The 21,813-nt window shown below is 49.1% G+C and overlaps 1 protein-coding gene across 1 annotated transcript in view; it reads left to right on the top strand.

Moving 5' to 3' along the window:
• The first annotated feature begins 5,111 nt into the window (after positions 1-5,111).
• Positions 5,112-21,813, top strand: part of Crtc3 (CREB regulated transcription coactivator 3) — a 59,997-nt gene continuing 43,295 nt past the window's right edge. The window contains exons 1-2 of the mRNA XM_013011863.1: positions 5,112-5,137; positions 5,257-5,401. Coding sequence (XP_012867317.1) covers positions 5,112-5,137; positions 5,257-5,401 — 171 coding nt within the window. The remainder of the gene's footprint in view (positions 5,138-5,256; positions 5,402-21,813) is intronic.

The raw sequence follows: 21,813 nt of genomic DNA on the forward strand, positions 1-21,813 counted from the left end.
GTGGGGTCATGTGACGGGATCTGTGCTCTGGTGGTCTCGTGTGATGGGATCTGTTCTCTGGTGAGGTCACGTGACGGGATCTGTGCTCTGGTGCGGTCACATGCAGTGGTCTCATGTGATGGGATCTGTGCTCTGGTGGTCTCACGTGACGGGATCTGTGCTCTGGTGGGGTCACGTGATGGGATCTGTGCTCTGGTGAGGTCACGTGACGGGATCTGTGCTCTGGTGGTCTCACGTGACGGGATCTGTGCTCTGGTGTGGTCACATGCAGTGGTCTCATGTGATGGGATCTGTCCTCTGGTGGGGTCACATGATGGGATGTGTTCTCTGGTGGGGTCACGTGATGGGATGTGTCCTCTGGTGGGGTCACGTGATGGGATGTGTTCTCTGCTGCGGTCATGTGGAGGCTGTTGGTGAGATCTGTATGCACACAGGATCTGGGAGGGAGGTAGAAGTTAGACGCTGACGTGCAGATGGGAGGAGATGGAAACGATAGGTTGGACACTTGTTCTAGATGTTTCTCTATGCAGGACAACTCATGTTGAGAAAACATAGGCTAACTCTTTGTTTCAGTCTGAAGAGTAAATTTGGTTTGAATAGTTAGAAAAGCTCACTGTTTTATATGAAAATATAATCAAGAGATAAGCTGTAGGATAGTGATACACCTGAAGGGTTGAGTTGGTCACTGTTACACACGTGAGGTAGAGATCAGGAGGATCAAGGTTAGCAAGACTCCATCTTAGCCAATCCAAATGTGGCACATACTTCTCAGCTAATCAGGGAACGTATGTAGGAGAATCTTAGTTTGAAGCAAACCCTGGGGGTGGGGGAAGTGAGAGAAAAACAGGCACTGGTGGCTCACACCTGTAATACTAGCTACTCAGGAGGCTGAGATTAGAGGATGGCAGTTCAAAGCCAGCCCAGGCAGGAAAGTCTGCGAGATCTCCAAATAACCACGAGGAAACTGGAAGTGGAGCTGTGGTTCAAAGTGACAGAGTATTAGCCTTGAGCAAAAACGGATTCAAGAATAACTCTCAGGCCCTGAGTTTAAGCCCCACAACCAACAACAACCCAAAAAAGGGCTAGGAGTGTGCTCAAGTAGTAGAGCATCTGCCTAGCAAGTGCAAAAGTAGATTTGGGCTAATATGAGCAGGATTTGAATCTGGATGCCTGACACTCAGATTCCCCAGGGAGGCGATCCAACAGCATTTGCTGAAGACTATTGAGTGGTTGTCGCAGTGGTGGTTATGCATGTGTAGGTCTATTTTTGGGTTGTCTTTTCTGTTCCATTGATCTAGAGCTGCCCCTCCTACCCCAGGCTAAAGATTGAACCCCAGGACACACACGCTGGGTACTACTACTACTGAATTCCAGCTCAGATTTCTCTTGGACAGCACCATGATCTGGATTACTACAGCTTTATAAGAAGTCTTCAAATTGTTCGATTCATTCTACCATTCAGCTCTTTTTTTTTGGTCGGTTGTGGGTCCTGAACTCTGGGCCTGGGCGCTGTCCCTCAGCTCTTCAGCTGTAGACTAGCGCTCTACCACTTGAGCCTCAGCCCCACTTCTGGCTTTCTCTGCTTATGTGGTGCTGAGGAATCGAACCCAGGGCCTCATGCATGCAAGGCAAGCACTCTACCACTGAGCCACCTTCCCAGCCCCTCTCACGGACTTTTCTGCCCAGGCTGGCTTTGAACCTTGATCCTCAGATCTCAGCCTTGTGAGTAGCTAGGATTACAGGTGTGAGCCACCGGCGCCCAGCTACCTTTCAGCTCTTTCTAAAAATCACAACTCTTCTAGGTCATTTGGACATCCACCCACAGATTTTAGAATAGTGTTATCAATTTCTATAAAAGACCAGCTGGGTCTGTTTTTTGTTTTCACCTGGTGCTGGCCATGGAATGCTGGGCCTTCCTGTATACCAAGCACGTGCTCAGCCACCAAGCTCTTCACAGGGCCCCGGGAATCTAGATTGGAAGTGTATGAACTATTGTGAGACCTTTCCAAGAAAGAATTAGTAGGCTGGGAAGGTGGCTCAGTGGTAGAGTGCTTGCCTCACATGTATGAGGCCCTGGGTTCAATTCCTCAGCACCACAGAAGCAGAAAAAGCTGGAAGTGGTACTATGGCTCAGGTGGTAGAGCGCTAGCCTTGAGCTGAAGAGCTGGGGGACAGCGCCCAGACCCAGAGTTCAGGCCCCGCAATGGAAAAAAAAAAAAAAAGAAGAAGAATTAGTAAAGCTTTCATTTCTTCTCACAGAGGTGTTCACAGAAAGGAAATCGCACCAAAATGTGTAGCGTTAACCAGAGACTGCTCGCTTAATTTACTGGGTGAGGTAGACCAGGAAAGTGGTGGGAGAGCCAGGAACAAGATGGTAGGTAGCAGACAATCCTAGGTCCCAGTGCGGGATTATAGGGCCAATAACAACCAAAACCCGCCTAACGCAGCCATCCTCCATCCACTGCTGCAGTACAAGAGTGTGATCTTAGCTGGGTGCCAGTGGCTCGCTCTTGTAATCTTACTCAGGAGGCTGAGATTTGAGGATCACGGTTCAAAGCCCACCCAGGCAGGAAAGTCTGTGAGACTCTTATCTCCGATTAGCCACTAGAAAACTGGAAGTAGTGTTGTGGCTCAAGTGGTAGAGCACTTTGCTTTGAACTGAAGAGCTGAGGGACAGTGCCCAGCCCCAGAGTTCAAGCCCCATAACCGACCACAGTGCCCAGGCCCAGAGTTCAAGCCCCATAACTGGGCAAAAAAAAAAAAAAGAGTGTGATCTTAATGTTTTATGAACTCTCAGTATAGAGAAGTTGCAAATCGAGATTTTTATGTACTCTTCCAATTTTTTTTTTTTTTTTTTGCCCAGTTATGAGGCTTGCACTCAGGGCCTGGGCGCTGTCCTTGAGCTTCTTTTGTTCAAGGCTAGCGCTGTATTGTTTGGGCAGCAGCACCATTTCTGGCTGTTTCTGTTTATGGTGCTGAGGCTGCATGCATGCTAGGCAAGCGCGCTGCACCAAGCCACCTTCGCAGCCTGCAGTCTCACAATTTTTAAAATTTTTTTGAAATTTAAAATATTGAGTCAGAACTCACAGCTTGCTAGGCTACCAAGTTGAGACCTCTGCTTTAATCACCTCCTGTTCATCATCTGTGAACATAAAGATACTGAAAACAATCTCGTTTCTTTTTTTTTTTTTCCGGTCGTGGGACTTGAACTCTGGGCCTGGGCGCTGTCCTTGTGCTCTTCAGCTCAAGGCGAGCGCTCTACTGCTTGAGCCACAGCACCACTTCCGGTTTTCTATCAGTTTATTTGAGATAAGAGTCTCACAAACTTTCCTGCCCGGGCTGGCTTTGAACTGCAATCCTCAGATCTCAGCCTCCTGAGTAGCTAGGATTACAGGCGTGAGCCACCAGCGCCCGGCTAAACAATCTCGTTTCTGTCTAGTTCAATTATTCCAAATTTCAACAAAGGAAAATATAAAAAAGAAAGTTTTTAGAAGTAGTTGAGACTCTTCACAGAAACAATAGCTTGACAAGTTGTCTACAGCTTTCATTTTACACATGACTTTTTTTCTCTCTTGATCCTTTGTGAAGGAGACGCTGTAATAATTGCGCGCCCGCACTCAAGCTCCGGATACAAAGACAGGGCTTCTGGTTCTCTGAGGCTCTGGAAACAGCCCCTGGGGAGCGAGCACAGTCACGGTGCTGTGGGAGGGCCTCCAGGCCGGTTAGAGCCCTTCGATTCACGTGTCAGCCCTTCTGGGTCAGAGTTGGAGCCTTTGGGAGGTGCTTTGGAGTCAGGAGTTTTAGCAAGTTGTGCCTGAGTAAGCCTGTGCCGGCCTAGTACCTCACTCACAGTTAAGTTTCTATGCATTCAAATAAATAGATGGCTGATTATTTGAAGAAGAGCTTTAGACAGCATGGTTGAGGTGTGTGTGTGTGTGTGTGTGTGTGTGTGTGTGTGTGTGTGTGTGTGTGTGTGTGTGTGTGTGTGTGTGTGTGTGTGCATGCCCACAGCTCCTAGGGTTTGGATTACAGCCTAAGTCACTGGTGCCTGGCTGCCTGAGAATTTTGTCTAGAGAACTTTAAGGATAGAGCATTAAGAACTTCCCTAAGTGGTTTTGTTCAAGTAGAAAGCTGGGAGACCATATTATTGGTTTTGCTTGTTTTACCAACTGGACTTCTGAAATCATAGCCTCCCACTTGCAAAGCAGGTGCTCCACCATTTGAGCCATGCACCCAGCCCTTTCTGCTTTCATTTACTCAGGCTGGATCTTGCCTTTGTGCGCAGGGCTACAGGTCTCTTACCTATGGCCTCCCTGTATCTGAGGTTATCAATGTGCCACCTACCTGGCTCATTGGTTGAAATAGCATCTTGCTAATTTTTGGTACAGATTGACTTCAGCTTTTGGTCCTTTTAGTCTCTGCCCTCCCTTACTCCTAGTAGCTGAGATTACAGGTATGAGCTATTGCTCCTGGCCAGACTTTATTCTTACAGCTGAGCTCATAGGTTGAAGAAACTCAGCATGTCTTCCTTCTCATGTTTTACTCTGAGATCTGGGTTTTGATTAATGTGTTATAGTTGTCTCCCTGTGCAGTATGTTTGAGAAATCTAATAGTGTGTGTAATAGAAGGATAAAGACACCAAAGAATATAGGTACCTCTAACTTGGACTTACCTTTTGGAGATCCTGTCTCATCTGGGTCTCTCTCAGTGGGGAGGGGGATAATGGATGGGATTTCATTACACGCATCCCTGCTGTGTATCTGTTTGACTGGGTTTTGTTCTTTTGGGTTTTTTGTTGGGTGCTTTTTTTGTTGTTGTTTGTTTTTGTTTTTTTTGGTTGTGATGCTTGAACTCAGGGCCTGGGTACTGTTCCTGAGCTTTTTCACTCAAGGTTAGCACTCTACCACTTTGAGCCACAGCACCACTTCTGGTTTTCTGGTAGCTAATTGGAGATGAGAGGCTCACGGACTTTCCTGCCCCGGCTGGCTTCGAACTGCGATCCTCAGCTCTCAGCCTTCTGGGTGGCTAGGATGACAGGCGTGAGCCACCAGTGTCTGGCTCTTTGTTAAAAGTGGCTGCACATCCTCCTGTGCACACAGTCCCTGACTGTCATGACATGGGAGACATTGGAACGTGGGTGAGTTCTTTCCCAAAGCAGAAGTGGTCAAAACCCAGAAAACACCAGCAAGCTGAAGGTTGCGATCATTTCGGTAGAGGAAACATTACAGCCCAAGACCTTCACTCTAAAAATCCCAGCACTGTGCTGCTGTGGTCTGAGTTTCCAACGTTGCTTTCCCTCCAGGTACAATTTCAGAAGCTCCAGCAGCTGCGCCTCACGCAGTACCACGGAGGCTCCCTGCCCAACGTGAACCAGCTGCGGAGCAACGCGTCAGAGTTTCAGGTACCTCCTCCGGGTGGGCGGAGATGGGCAGAGATCACCCTGAAAAGCAAGCAGGGCTGGGAGCAGCTCCCTTGTCCAGCAGTGTCCTCCTCAGTGTCTGCTGTGTCCTGAAGGCCACAGTCAGCTCAACCCAGTTCAGAGGAGATGGACGCCGAGCCTGCCCAGCACCAGACAGTCGGGGTCACCCTCAGCCCTGCCGACGGCACTAAAGAAAACACTGTGGAATTAATTTAATGTCGTTTAAATAACTGGAATAATTACCTCATCCAGTAAATACTAAGCATCATTTCGGCCTGTTATCTATACTTCACATACTGTTTTGTCACTGTGTGTATATTTCACAGTCTGGGCTCAACTGTGTTTCACTGGCTACTGGGGACCACAGCCACCTCACCGGACAGTGCATGCAGACTAAAGCACAAACTGCCTTGGTGCGTTGGGTAGGGTACTTCAATCATTTACCTCAAGAGCTTTCCTCAGAACAATGAAGAATCTTGTTTCACACAATGGGACCTGACACTGCTGCGCACATTCTAGTCTGTGAAGCGTTAGGAGCTGGTCCTCCTAACTAAACAAGTTAAGATTGGGTGTGAAAATGAGATACCTTTCAACCCTGAATACCTCTTCAGGTTAAAAGCATGGTCTTCTTTCTTTGTTGCAGAAAGTGGATCACTTTTTTGATGATATCTGAAATATTTTAGAGCATTTTGAATTTTGGATTTTTATATCCCATTAAGTTTATGTTCTGAAATATGAAAAAGAAATCTGAGACACTTCTGGTTTTAAGCATTATTGATTAGGAATATCTTAGGTTGAATTGCATTTTACTTTCCTTTTTGTTTGTTTGTTGTTGATCCTGGAGGTTTAAGCAGGGCCTCATGTTTGCCAGATATTTTTGGTCTGGAGGAGGAGGTACTGGAATTTGAACTCAGGGCCTTGCGTTTGCTAGGCTGGTGCTTTGCCACTTGAGCCATCCCCCCAGCTCTTTTTGTTTTAGTTATTGTTCACATAGGGTTTCACACACCTGAACCACCTTGCCCATACCTCTTTCCTGGCTCAGAGCACAGGCATATACAATTATATCCAGATTTTGGTTGAGATAAGATCCCAAATTGCCCTCAAACTACAATCCTCCCAATCTCTACCTCCCAAGAACCTAGGATTACACATATGCACTACCATACCTGGCTGAAACAACTATTTTTTGCTTTTGTGACGTTGACCTTGCCACTTGTGTCTTGTTTTTTCTATGCTGAAGATTGGATTCATGAGCCGCACCTTGCTAGGCAGGTGCTCTACTACTTGAGCCTGTTGCATTGGTTATTTTTGAGGTAAGGTTTTTCTTTATGCCCAGGTAGAGGTGTGCTGTGGTCCTCCTCCTGGTGTTTCCACATGTCACTGGGGAAGACAGGTGTGTGCCACCATGTCCAGCTGCTTCCCCTGCAGTTAGGATAATGTATGCACCATCACACCCAGTCATTGGTTGAGATGGAGTGTCAAACTTTTATGCCTAAGTTGGCCTTAGACTATGATCCCAGATCTCTGCCTCCCAAGTAGCTAGGACTACAGGCTTGAGCCACTGCACTCTACTGACCTTGTGGTGTCTGAAGATGTATAGGCCGTGTTTTAGAATATTGCTGTTAGAGTTTTTGTGTTGTTATTTTAAGTTCACCTGGTGCTTGGGATGGAACCCTGGTCTTCACACCCGCTGCAAGCACTCCACTCCAGGTCCGCGCAGCCGGGGTTTCTGTGTGCCTTTGTGATCAGATTCAGATGGATACTCATTGGCAGGAACAGCCCCGTGCTGCTGCTATTCTACCCACTGGCCCTGTGGTTTCCATCTCTCCTGGGTTTTGCCACAAGATGTGTGGGTCAGGCTCTTTCCTCTTTCCCTGTTGTAATGAATACATATTTTCAGAAAGTACCTTATTCTAGTCTTCACTATCAATTTTATATATTAATTTCTCCGTGTATGTGTGTGTGTGTGTGTGTTTATTTTTGTTGGTGGTGGAGCTTGAACTCTGGGCCTGGGCGCTGACATTCAGCTCGTCAGCTCAAGGCTAGCGCTCTAGCACTGAGCCACAGCGCCACTTCTGGTTTTCTGGTGATTAATTGGAGTTAAGAGTCTCACAGACTTTCCTGCCCAGGCTGGCTTTGAACCGCGATTCTCAGATCTTAGCCTCCTGAGTAGCTAGGATTATAGGCATGAGCCACCAGTACCCAGCCTCTCTGTGTGATTTTTTTTTGATCAGTCATGGTGCCTGAACTCTGGGCCTGGGCGCTGTCCCTGAGCTCTTCAGTTCAAGGCTAGCGCTCTACCACTTGAGCCACAGTGCCACATCCAGCTTTTTGTCTTTATACTTTTTGTTTTGTTTTGTTTTGGGGTCAGTCGTGGGGCTTGAACTCTGGGCCTCAGCACTGTCCCTATGCTCTTCAGCTCAAGGCGAGCGCTGTACCACTTGAGCCACACATCCAGCTTTTTCTGTTTATGTGGTGCTGAGGAATGGAACCCAGGGCCTCTTGCATGCAAGGCAAGCGCTCTACCACTGAGCCACAGCTCCACTTCCGGCTTTTTTTTTCTGCTTATGTGGTGCTGAGGAATCAGGCGTGCAAGGCAAGCGCTCTACCACTGGGCCACCTTCCCAGCCCTGTATGATTTTTTTTTTTTTTAGTCTTTTCTTTTTTGGTACTGGGGATCGAACCCAGGACGTTGCACTTGCTAGGCAAGCGCTTTGCCACTGAGCTACATCCCAGCCCCTGTATGATTTTTTTAATTGTATTTTATTGCAAAGATGCTGTGCGAAGGGGTTACAGTTAGGTGAGTGGGGCAATGCGCGCATTGCTTATCGATGAGTATTACCCCTTCCCTTGTTGTCTCACCATCCCTCCCCTCCCCAAGTCATAATTTTTTTATTATGATTAAGCGATTACATAAACTTCACAAATTTCGTAGTCTTTTTTTTTTTTTTTTTTTTTTGCCGGTGGTGGGGCCTGACCTCTGGGCCTGGGCGCTGTCCCTCAGCTCTTCAGCTCAAGGCTAGCGTTCTACCGCTTAGAGCCACAGCGCCACTTCCAGCTTTTTCTGCTTCTGTGGTGCTGAGGAATCGAACCCAAGGCCTCATACATACAAGGTAAACATCTACCACTGAGCCACCTTCCCAGCCCTGGGATGGCTACTTTTGTTTTGATGTTCACATAACCCCTCATTCAGCCAGCAGCGGCACTCTTCTGGACAGAGACATTCCTCACATGCTGGTGTAAAGGGGCATGCTGGAGTGCAAGTTTCTCTACGCAACCTTTTCGAGGTGTAATTTATGTATATGATTTACTTCTTTTACCTCCACAACTCTGTACCATCATCCCCAGCACAGTCAAGACCACGGCAGTTCCATAAGCCAGAGCAGAGCGCCCCGTGTCCTTCCGCCCCGCTGAGCCTCGGGAAGCACCGCCGTGGTTCCGCAGTGGGGACGTGTGGCTCTGCCTTTCCCAGACACCTGTGGTGAGTGGAGAGGATGTGGTCTGAGTTCTTTCATTTAAGTTATCGCCTTTGAGATCCATCTGAGGTGTCGTTTGTTTCCTATGCCTGTTGCCACAAACTTGGCTTCCAGCAACAGACATTCTGGTTCCGGAAGTCTTTCAGAAAACACAGTGTCAGCAGGGCCCGGCTCTCATGTCTAACGAAGAGTCCTTTGTCTCTTCATGCCTGTTAGTTGTTGCGGGTACAGTGAAGGCAGCAGGGAGGAAGTGGCACTGTCTTTTTCTCTGAGAACCAGAGCATCCTCTTTGGTTAGAGGAGGGAAAATCCTCTACTAGTGTGTTTCAGTCTGAGCAACAGCTGTCTTTCAGACCGTATGTCCTGATTCTCAGGCAGTGCGGAGAGAGGAGTCAAGGGCTCTTTTCTGTGTGTGCTCTCTGGCTATAGTTGCAGCTTTTCCTGCCTGATCCTTTCAGTTGTACTTTTTATATCTCTTCTACATTTTAACAAAATTGCATCATTTCATTTACATCCGAGGGTTTACAGGCGTCTACCTCATTTAGGAGACAACCTTGTGCCCAAAGGAGGAAGCCCCTGATTCATAGCAGTAAAGGCTTGCTACAGCCCAGCAGGGTGACTCTCCTGGGGCCGCCACCAGCACACACGGGGTAAGGCACAAAGCTAGCGCTTGCATAACAAGAGAGCCAGGCAACAATAAAGCCTTGTTAAGACAGAGTCTCACTGTGCAGCCCAGGCTGCCTTCAAACTTGAGATCCTCTTGCCTTTGCCTCTTGGGTGCTGTGATTATAGATGTGTATCAATCTGGCAAGATCAAATCTTTGGCTTCTAGTAGATTTCCCTCCCTCCCTTCCTCCCTTCCTTCCTCCCTTCCTCCCTCCCTCCCTCCCTCTCTCCCTCTCTTTCTTTCTCTCTCTCTCTTTCTTTCTCTCTCTCTCTCTCTTTCTTTCTTTCTTCCTTTCTTTCTTTTTCTTTCGTCGGTCGTGGGGCTTGAACTCTGGGCCTGGGCGCTGTCCCTGCGCTCTTCAGCTCAAGGCTAGTGCTCTACCATTTGAGCCACAGAACCACTTCCGGTTTTCTAGTGGTTAATTGGAGATAAGAGTCTCATGGACTTCCTGCCTGGGCTGGCTTTGAACTGATCCTCAGATCTCAGCCTCCTGAGTAGCTAGGGTTACAGGTGTGAGCCACCAATGCCTGGCTCTAATCGATTTCTTTATTGCATTTCCTTTCAAATTTTCATGAGGTTCTAAAAACAAAAGATTGAAAAATGAAATATCAGTTAAATTCAAACCAACGGAAAGCATTAGGTGGTAATATCTGCCTCAGAATGCTAGTACCAAGACCAGCTACACTGCCAGCTGACCCTGCCCTGGGCCTAGGCCTCGCTCAATTCTCTACACCCATTGTTGTCTCTCTTTTGTTAGCATATATTAGCTGTACAAAGGGATCTTTTTGTGATACTTCCATGCATGTACTTTGATCAAATTGGTCCCTCTATGACTCTTTCTTCCCCTTAGTCTTAGCATGCTGCATGCAGGCTAGGAAGCACGTCCGATGATGTATTTTTACATGCTCTCTCCTCCTTTGCCCTCTTGCTTTACCTCCTCCTCCAAGCACCCTCCCAGTTACACTCATGCCATTCTTTTTTTTTTTTCTTTAGGTCTACATTCTGCATATGAAAGACAACACTCAGTATTTGTCTTTGTCTTTCCCACTCTGGCTTATTTCATTGGCATAGTAATTTCCATTTCCATCTATTTTCCTGGAAATGGCATAACATCATTCTTCTTTATGGCTGAATAATACATACCTAGGTTTCACATTTCCTTTCTCCTTTCCCTGGCTGATGACATCAGGCTGGTTCTGCTGTTCATCTGTAGTGAGTAGTGCTGTGATACATGCAGTATGCCACTTTACATCTAGTATGTGCCCCGATAGCTGAGGTCAAAAGATAGTTCTAGCCGGACGCTGGTGGCTCACACCTGTAATCCTAGCTACTCAGGAGGCTGAGATCTGAGGATCACGGTTCAAAGCCAGCCCGGGCAGGAAAGACTGTAAGACTCCTATCTCCAATAAACCACCAGAAAACCGGAAGTGGCACTGTAGCTCAAGTGGTAGAGCGCTCGCCTTGAGCTGAAGAGCTAAAGGACAGTGCCCAGGCCCAGAGTTCAAGCCCCACAACGGACAAAGAAAAAAAGATAGTTCTAGGTATTGATGTTTTGAGGAACTTCCATACTGATTTCCATAGTGGGCACACTATAATATAGTCTCTTGCTATTCTCATACTTACACCAGCGTTTCTCCTACTTCTTCCTCCTCCTCCTCTTCTTTCTCCTCTTCTTTCTCCGCTTCCTCCTGCTCTTCCTCTTCTTCCTCTTCCTCCTCCTCCTCTTCTTCTTCCTCCTTCTCCTTCTCTTCCTTCTCCCGGTCCTGGGGCTTGAGTTCAGGGCCTAAGCACTGTCCCTAAGTTTCTTTGTGCTCAAGGCTAGTGCCCTACCACTTGAGCCACAGTGCCACTTCCGAATTTTTCTGAGTAGTTTATTGGAGATAAGGGTCTCATGAGCTTTTCTACCCAGGCTGGCTTCGAACCATGATCCTCAGATCTCATCCTCCTGAGTAGCTAGGATTGCAGGTATGAGCCACCAGCACCTGCCTTGTTCTTAATTTCTTAATGATTACCATCATTGTGATTAGGGGGAGATTAGAATTTAGATCAGAGCTTGACCTCAGCATCTTGAGCTTTTGCTCAGCTTTCTCCTTCACAGCTGGTGTTCTACTTCCTGAGCCACAGTTGTAGTCCAGCTTCTTGATGCTTGATTAGACATTGCACAGGTAGAACAGGAGTTATTTGACATATCTTTGCCTTGTCATTGTCCCATTAAACTTCAGGCAGACTTGGAGATCTCTTACATCCTCATAGAGAACATCTAGTCCTCATGCATGTTGCTCCTATGTGTTTGCAGTATTGAATCTCAAAGCAATCCTAGAGTGGCGCATGCCCAGTTGAACACCTTTGCTTGGAAAGGTCTCTAGAACCCCCAGCCCCTGCTCTCCTCCTGGAAAGCTGGAGTATGGGGAAGGGGAGCAGAAACAGGAAGTGGGGTAAACCCCGCTGATCCGCAGGTGAAGAATGCTCCTGATGCCACCGATGCACTCTCTAAGTAGGTGAGGGCTCACAGCGGAAAGGAGGCCGCTGCTCGCTAGATGAGGTTCCGGGCCCTCTGGTCACCTTTGCCCATCCACGCCACACTTCCTCCCTCTTCTCTGAGTCACAGCTCTAAACCTCTTCTAATTGTCATGTCTGTGGAAACTGAAGTGTTAAGAAGTTAGTTGTGCACCAAATACGCAAATAGTTCTTGGGAGCAGCTTTCCAGGGGAGTTTGCAGTTGTGGAGTCCTGCCTCTTTCTGTGGCGCTCTTCTCACCACCTGCTCCTCCCTCTCCCCTCTCCATGGCCATCGCTCGATAGGCGGCTGTCTAAATCAGTTTCCTTAGGACTACATGCAGCAGCTGAGGAGGAGAGACTAATTACACATAAAAATGGATTTCCTGGTTGCAGCTCCAGTGCTTGATGGCAGCACGGGGCTGGTGGTTGTGTGCCAGACAGAGCTGCCCTGAGCAGTGAGCATGCGCCATCTCTGTGCACCATCCTCACTCCCCTGCAGCTCCATGCCTCTTCCTCTACAAATGAGCCTCTCTCCTTCAGCCAATCAGACTTCTGATTAAATGTATCCCCAAATCTTCCCCGTCTCCCCCTGCCCACTCTCAGGGGTATGCATTTCAACCATGTGGCCTGTGAGCCCAGTCTGGCTGGCAGACACCACACTGTCTGTAAGCGGTGTGGCCGGGCTCGTCCTGACCCGAAAAACCAAAGACTAGTGAGCTCTCTGCTCTGCCTCTCTCCCCTGAAAGAGGAGTTAACTACTTTGTATTTCTTTCCAAGGAAGGAAGTTCAGCAAATGTTCCTTCTGGGGTTAGGCTTAGGAAGTGTGGAAATGAGCAAGTTGGAAGGCCACAGCCACACTTAGCTGCTGCCCGAGGTGAAGGCCTGAGCAGCCCGCTCGCAGCCCCTGCCCCTTACTCTACTTTAGGCCTTGGAATCTCAGACTATCCCAGAGCTGCTCATCTTGAGTCCCAGATCAGATTCTATGGAGACCTCAGGGCAGCTTCTATGTTATCTCATGATGTCTTCTGTGGCTAGGCTCATCTCAGGCTCCTCTGTTCTCCTGGATGTCCCTTAACTGGCACTTTTGTTTCCTGGTGCTTTGGCAGTGGCTTGTCTGCAGCCTCTCTTCCTCGGGTGCCATCCTGGGTGAGGTGTGGCCTCGCATCACACACTTGTCAGTAACATCCCTGATCCTTTGAGCTAGACTGTGGGATATCTCCCAGCCCCTCCAAGCACGGGTGGTTGCTTTTGTCTCTTCAGTATGTAGAATAGGGATGATATTAGCAATCACAGAATGAACAGAGCTCGTGGGAAGTATGGAGTTCTTGAATGAGGGCTTGGGGACCAGAGTGTAAAGTTAAACCCGTCTCTCCAAGCCAGTAATTAAATTCTGTTTGTGTGCATCCATTCGTCATAATTTGTGGCTGTTGTGGCAGAGTTTTGGGCTCACACTTAAAAGTGAGAGAGAATTTTGTTCCCAAGGTCGTAAACCTTAGGCTGCCTTGCACTTGGGTCCAGCATGCTCTCTGCTAGCCCTGAAACAGGAGTCTTCCCCCCCGGCGCTGCGGCGCTGCTATAGAATGAGATATGGCAGTGACCTGAGGTCTTGGAAATTCGATTTAGAAGACCTCTTTTACATTTTAGCATGAATTATTTCCAGAGATTTCCACTGATTACCCATACTAATTTATAGTGTGTCTTACTTTCTTTTCTAGACAACAACATTTTCTGACCTTATCTCTAAATTCATGTAGAAGTCCAGAACGTTCCAAGCATATGACTTTGCAACTGTGATTTGTTGTATCTTTGTGTTTGGCTGTTTGCTGCTTTGCCTTTGATTTTTGCTGCTTCTCTTTTGCCTGAGGAAATTGGGAGAAGCACAGAAAGTTAGCGAGTTACTTAATAGGTTTGGAATGTGCATCTGTCCCAAAATAGGAACTGTGACCAAGAATATGATTGTCGTTTTTTTTTTTTTTGGGGTCCGGTTGTGGGGCCTGAACTTTGGGCCTGGGCACTGTCCCTCAGCAGTTCAGCTCAAGGCTAGTGTTCTACCACTTGAGCCACAGCACCACTTCCGGCTTTTTTCTTTTTGCTTATGTGGTGCTGAGGAATCGAACCCAGGGCCTCCGGCATGCAAGGCAAGCACTCTACTGCTGAGTCACCTTCCCAGCCTTGATTGTCGTATTTTTAATACAAGTTTGAATTGTGCTTTCCCCCACTTTTAATCTAACCATATGTGTTGAATAAAAGTCTTACAAGAATGAAGTATAAGGGGCTGGGAAGGTGGCTCAGTGGTAGAGCACTTGCCTTGCATGCCAGAGGCCCTGGGTTCGATTTCTCAGCACCACATAAGCAAAAAGAAAAAAGCCGGAAGTGGCGCTGTGGCTCAAGTGGTAGAGTGCTAGCCTTGAGCTGAAGAGCTGAGGGACAGTGCCCAGGCCTGGAGTTCAGGCTCCATGACTGCCAAAAAAAAAAGAATGGGGCAGAAGAGCAGGCAACTCTTGAATGTCCGGTGGCCTCGCTAGAAGCCTCTGTTTGAAATGGCTGAGGAAGCGAGAGGCGCCCCACATACTGAATCAGGAACATCTGTGTCCATGAGAAGTTGAGCAAGAGCATTAGGCCACTGGAATGTCGCCCTTTTCCCTCTGCCTTCTGCATGCTGTCCACCAGCGGAGGCTCGGGGGTGACATCCGCATGAAGCACGGGTCACTCCCAAGCGTGCTTTACGGGACAGTTGTATCTGGTTAGCGTGGCGCATGCCTGTCATTCCACCTATGGGAGGCCAAGATAGGGAGGTTCAAGGTTGGCAAAAAGTTTTCAAGACCCCATCTCAGCTACGGAGCAAACATAAATAGGAAGATCATGGTCCAGGGTGGACCATCTCAAAAAGTGCTGAATTTAGTTACTGGCTTGGGGAGACAGGATTTAACTTTACACTCTGGTCCTCAAGCCCTCGTTCAAGAACTCCATACTTCCGACGAGCTCTGTTCATTCTGTGATTGATAATGTCATCTCTATTCTACGTACTGAGAGACAAGGACTGGAAGTGTGTCTCAGGAGTAGAATACCTGCCTAGCAAGTTAGATGCTCTGAGTTTAAATCCCAGTACTCTTCCCCGACCAAAAAAGAAAAAGATAACTGTAGCTAGTTGTGTTAGCAGACACCTGTGGTCCCAGTAATTTGGAAGGATGAGATCAGAGGAGTTCGAGATTAGCCTAGAAGCTGGGGCCAGTAGCTCATGCCTGTAATCCTAGCTACTCAGAAAGGAATGTCCGTAAGACTCTTATCTCCAATAAACCACTCAGAAAACCGGAAGTGTCACAGTGGCTCAAGTGGTAGCACTAGACTTGGGCTGAAGAGCTCAGGGACAGCACCCAGACCCAGAGTTCAAGCCCCACAACTGACCAAAAAAAAAAAAAATTAGCCTAATAGAACAGTGATCCCACCCCCCACTGTCTCTGACTCTCTCATTCATGTGGTGTTTAGTGGTGCTGGGATTTGAATTCAGCGCCTCACACTCACTAGGCTGGTGCTTTACCACCTGAGCCATGCTGTCAGCCCTTCTTTTTTGCTAGTTATTATTTTGGAGATGGAGCCCAGCCGACTTTTCTTCCCAGCTGGATCTTAGTCTTTTGAGTAGCTAGGGTATAGACATGAGCCACTGGCAATCGAGGGACCAGCTCTTCTGGGAAGAAGAAAAGATCGAGCCATACATCCTTAATTTACAGACTTCATTCCAGAAAATTAGAAAAGATGAGAATTTCTCCTGGGAAAAACCCAGTGACTTATTTGAAAAGATATACCATAAGGACTAAAATGATAACAAAGGTGTTGTGTTTTTATATTGTTGTTGTTTTGCCAGTCCTGGGGTTGAACTTAGGGTATAGGTACCAACTCTGAACTTGTGTGCTCAAAGCTAGCACTCTACCACTTTAGCCACAGCTCCATTTCTGGCTTTCTTGGTGATGAATTACAGATGTCTCAGGGACTTTACTGCTCCAGCTGGTTTCAAACCACCATCCTCAGATCTCGGCCCTCTGAGATTACAGCTAGGATTATAGGCTTGAGCCTCCTGTGCCTGGCAGGTTAACAAAGATTTTGCTTTAAAATAAAAAGTAAGGGCTGGGCAGGTGGCTCAGTGGTGGAGCGCTCGCCTCGCATGCATGAGGCCCTGGGTTCGATTCCTCAGCACCACAGAAGCAGAAAAGGCCAGAGTGGCACTGTGGCTTCAGCGGTATTGCCTTGAGCCAAAGAAGCTCAGGGACAGTGTTCAGGCCCAGAGTTCGAAACCCAGGACTGGCAAAAAAAGAAGAAGAAAAAAGTAAGGCTATATGGTATGATGATCGATTACAGATTTATCTTAGTATCTTGGCTTAAGGTGCACTTGTGAGCAAACCACCCACCCCGATGTTGGTACAGGAGCAGCTTCCCCCTCCTGTGCTATCTGAACTGCTCCCCTGGAGGTTGTTTCCCTCCCTCTGTTGAAGGGAGAATGTTCTGGTCTCCAGAACATTTCTTGCTTTTCTTTTTCAGTCCCTGGCAAATCTACCCTTTTCCATCCTGAAGATCTCGGATGCGTACAAAATGCTCCTGTGTTCACATGTCTTTTCCCTTCTTACTGGATGTACCCATCTGTGATACCAGGACCGCTGTTACCCTGATGCCATCTGTGTGGCTCTGGTGTGAGTGGGGACAGTCCCGAGGGCTTCTGGCTTTTGTTGTAGCTTCTTCCCTAGGCTCCTGGGCCGAGTGGCCCCTGACTAGCAAGCCTGTTGTCCATCTCCATCCCAGCCCGAGGCCCAAACCTTCCTCTCATTCTCACGCCTGTTAATAACTATTGCCCGTGTTCTGGCACAGTGGGATTGGAAGCACTCTTCAGGTGAAGAGGTGCATGCTGTCTCAAAAATACTGTGCCTCACCGTCATCTGCGGTCGGGTGGTATTTTCAGCATCATTTTTATTCATGTAGTTAAGAGGTCCCAGTGTTAGTGACTGTAATCCAGTCAATGAGAATATAAACCTGTTCATTCAAAGCAGACCTTTTATTGAGGGCTAGAATCTGTGGAGCGTCCATTCAGCTGACTGCCGGTTATGTGAGCGATGGTGTCACTCAGCTTCAGTGTTAGCAGATTCTTGAAAGAGAATGCTTTCTCAGAGCCCAGGAGACCCAAACACTTCGCAGACTTTGGCCACTGAACCAGAAATTTCCAGACTTCTGGAACATGTGGACCAGGAGGTTGTCTGCCCTTCTCACCCTCCTAGCCGCGCAGCGTGCACAGGGCAGATGGTGACTACTTCACACATCCCCTGTGGACTGAACTCCAAAGGCAGCCTCAGAAGTTGATCAGAATCCATATGCTCAGAGCTTCGGCAGCCACGTGACCCCATATCAAACCACCAGCCAGCTTGGAAGCCTTCAGAGGTTTGGTGTCACAGGACTGGGGGATGAATGTGGCCCCCGCATGCCGTCTGGCTGGGATCTGAACAGGAAATACGACGGTGCCTTGAGCCAGTCGCCAGGGCTCCTGTGCCCCCTGCCCTGGCCCTGGTCTGATTTCTGCAGGAGGCTCACACAAAAAATGAGGGTTCAGTGAAGCGGGTTTCTCAGTCACTGTTAAGACAGGCAGGTCATTTTCTTTTTTTTTTTTTTTGGGTCCGGTCGTGGGGCCTGAACCTGGGCCTGGGCACTGTCCCTCAGCTCTTCAGCTCAAGGCTAGCGCTCTACCACTTGAGCCACAGCGCCACTTCCGCTTTTTTCTTTTTGCTTATGTGGTGCTGAGGAATCGAACCCAGGGCTTCATGCATGCAAGGCAAGCACTCTACCACTGAGCCACCTTCCCAGCCCCGAGAGCAGGTCATTTTCTTGACAAAACAACTTCATGCTGTCTCTTCATGTCTTTGTGCCATTTGACACAGGAAGTCAATACCATTCTCATGCACAGTACTCCAGGGTACTGTCCCAATATCAGCTTCTTGTCCACTGCACAGGACCTTAGACAGACTCTTAGCCTCTACTCCTCAGCTCATTGTTCTGTGAGCTGAGCTTGCCAAGAGTGCCTGGGAGAATTTGTGGGGATTAAATTAGTTAATGCATGTACATTCTCTGAGTAATGACCCACATCTAGTTACTGTTCAGTGGGTACTGCAGGCCCCTGTTGAACTCTTCCGTTGAGTGAAGGCTGGCTCACAGTCTTCTACTATTTCCTTTCTTTCCAGGTGCCCTGTGTAGGGCTGGGAAGCAAGCTTTTGCTGCTTACATAAAGCTGCTCCTCCTCCACCTCCACCTCCTCCACCTCTTCTACCTCTTCCACCACCACCTCCTCCTCCTCCTCCTCCTCTTCTCATTTGTCTCCTGTTTTTCTTTTTTGTTTTTCTGTAGGTTGTGGGACTTGAACTCAGGGCCTATGCACTATCCCTGAGCTTTTTCTGCTCAAGGCTAGTGTTCTACCATTTGGAGCCACAGTGCCACTTCTGGTTTTTGGGGGGTAATTGGAGATAAGAGTTTCACAGACTTTTCTGCCAGGGCTGGCTTTGAACCACAATCTTAGAGCTCAGCCTCCTGAGTAGCTAGGATGACAGGCATGAGCCACCCATGCCCCGGCCCGCCGCCGCTGCCGCCCCTCCCCCTTCTGTGTAGCTCAAGCTGTTTGAACTTGAGGTTTTTTTGCCTCTGCCTAAGACTTAAGGATTACAGGCATGCAGCACCATGCTGGCCTCAGGACGGTTGCATTGTAGTATCTCTTCAGTGGCTAGGTACACATACTTTGACTGAAGTCTGACCTGGCCTGTCTTAGGGCCAGCCCAGCTGTGTGTTACTGCTCTGGCTCATGCCGTTTCTGGGAATGGGAGAGCGCAGACACCTGAGCAGCAGAACCAGGACCAGGGCGGAAGCTGGGTTTCCAGATTGCCTTGTGTCTTGGTTCCCTGTGAGGTCATGTTACTGTGAAATGATCCTCATCCCTTCATCCTTGACTTCAGGCTCTGACTGCCAGGGAGTAACAGAGAGGGAGGAGGGGCTTGATATGTAAAATCCTTCTTTCTCTGACTAAACTTTTGTTGTTGGTGGTGGTGGTGGCGGCGGTCGTGGAGCTTGAACTCTGGGCCTGGGCGCTGTCCCTCAGCTCTTCAGCTCAAGGTGAGCACTCTACCACTGGAGCCACAGTGCTACTTCTGGTTTTCTGGTGGTTAATTGGAGATAAGAGTCTCAGGTACTTTCCTGCCCGGGCTGGCTTTGAACCGTGATCCTCAGATCTCAGCCTCCTGAGTAGCTAGGATGACAGGCGTGAGCCACCAACACCCAGCAACTTTTTTTTTTTTTCCAGTCCCGGGTTTTGGAATCTGGGCCTGGGCACTGATCCTGAGCTTCTAAGTCTTAAGGCTAGTGCTCTGCCACCTCCAGCTTTTTCTGAGTAGTTTATTGGTGATTAGAATCTTGGGGGGGCTGGGAAGGTGGCTCAGTGGTAGAGCGCTTGCCTTGCATGCTCAAGGCCCTGGGTTCGATTCCTCAGCACCACATAAGCAAAAAGAAAAAAGCCAGAAGTGGTGCTGTGGCTCAGGTGGTAAAGCGCTAGCCTTGAGCTGAAGAGCTGAGGGACAGTGCCCAGGCTCAGAGTTCAGGCCCCACGACCAGACCCAAAAAAAAAAAAAAAAGAATCTTGGGAAAGGGACTTTTGTACCCAGGATGACTTCAAACCACAGTCCTCAGATCTCAGCCCTCTGAGTAGCTAGGATTACAGGAGTCAGCCACCAGTACCCAACAACTTTAAACTTTAAAATGAGGGCTGGGAATGTGGCTTCATGGTAGAGTGCTTGCCTAGCATGCATGAAGCCCAGGGTTCGATTCCTCAGCACCACATAAGCAGAAAAGGCCAGAAGTGGTGCTGTGGCTCAAGTGGTAGAGCGCTAGCTTTGAGCAAAAGAAGCCCAGGGACAGTGCCCAAGCGCTGAGTTCAAGCCCCAGGGCTGGCAAAAAATAAATAAAATGAAGTTAGAGCCATTGCTAATAACGTGGGATGCTTCAGGAGTCAGAATGCCATCTGAGGGCTGCTGCACAGGCCTCGCTGTCAGCGCTGCAGCGCCCCTGCTGAGGCCGCAGGACAGCCGACAGCGCGTGCCTTTGCTCTCTCCTGTCCCCAACCTTGGCTGTCACTGTAGACAGCACTTCCTCCCAGCCTGCCCTGGAAACTTCTTTGGAGGCAGTTACCACATGACCACCATTTTTTATGCCAGCTGTCTTGGGTGCAGGGAGGATAGTTCTCCACACGCAGTTAGACAGGAATTGGTTTCAGGTTTGCTATGGTGCTGAGGTAGATCCGGGGCCTTGCGCACGAGTGTAGCAGTGGGAGGGGGAACACATCCTCGCCGTGGCCGCTGTGCTTTTGAGCCATGCCCCACGCACGCTGTCTGCGTGGGCTGCTGTCTGCCGTAGGCCTTTACTTGTAGTTGGCAAATGGAACATGCAGACCCATGAAGCCAGCCTGGTTTGGTTGAGAAAAGCTTTTTTCCCCTCAGTCTGGAGAGGGGCCTTTTTCTGGACACTGGGGATGGCCAGGTCACGGTTCCTGCTCGGCACTCGGGTGCTTACAGGTGACTCACTGTGTTCTCTCCCTGAGCCAGCCCCTGCTCATCCTGAGCAGCCGCTTCTTCCCTGGCTTCAGGAGCCGTCCTGGCCGTCCTCTGGGCCGAGTGTCAAGGGAAGGCCAGAGCCTGAATGGGAGACCAGGTCAGTGAGCTATACCCTGGAGGGGCAGGCAGGATCCCAGAGATGAGACTGAGGGCTGAGGAGGACAGTGGGAGGAGCGGCACCAGCCAGGCCGTGCGAGGCCTCCCCAGCCAGGCCTTGTGAGTGAGCCCTCCCCAGCCAGGCCGTCAGCCGCTGCCTTCCAGCCCTCCCCCCACCCCCCCCCCCGCCCCCCAATTCACCCCCCAACCCTCCCCCGCCCAGTCTCCGCCATGCAACCTGTCTGTGCCTGCACAGACTGCTTAATGAGCTTCATTTAGAGCTAATTAATTGATGACTATCACAGCCATTACATGTTAATTCAAAGGAAAATCTTTTGAAGCAGCTTGCAGGTTCAGGTGTGACTGACGACCGGCCGGAGGCTGCTCCTCGGTCCAGCCGAGCGTGTGGCTTTCTGCCACCAACGCCGGCTCTAATTTGGCCCAGACATTTTATGTATTTATGTATTTATTTATTTTGCGGTCGTGGGCCCTGAACTCTGGGCCTGGGCGCTGTCCCTCAGCTCTTCAGCTCAAAGCTAGCACTCTACCACTTGAGCCACAGCGCCACTTCTGGCTTTTTCTACTTATGTAGTGCTGAGGAATCGAACCCAGGGCCTCCTGCATGCAAGGCAAGCGCTCTACCACTGAGCCACCTTCCCAGCCCCAGACATGTTCTTTAAGAGTACTTTTTATTAGCATCTATTAATCGTACAGAGGGGCTGGGGAGGCATTTCCGTCCATGTGCACCGCATTTTGACCAGGCTGACCCTCTTCACACCTTCTCATCCCATTCCAGCGAGGAACACAGCTGGGATTGCAGTTCCACGTGCAATGTGGCTGACCGGGAGCTGCGCGGGCAGGGCCAGGGCCTGCTCTTGTCCTCTGAGCTCCTCCCACTTCCTTTCCTCTGTCTTTGCTTCTCTTTTTTTTTTTTTTGGGTCTGGTCGTGGGGCCTGAACTCTGGGCCTGGGCACTGTTCCTCAGCTCTTCAGCTCAAGGCTAGCACTCTACCACTTGAGCCACAGCGCCACTTC

The sequence above is a fragment of the Dipodomys ordii genome, unplaced genomic scaffold (genome assembly GCF_000151885.1).
Source record: "Dipodomys ordii isolate 6190 unplaced genomic scaffold, Dord_2.0 Scaffold15, whole genome shotgun sequence".
NCBI lineage: Eukaryota > Metazoa > Chordata > Mammalia > Rodentia > Heteromyidae > Dipodomys > Dipodomys ordii.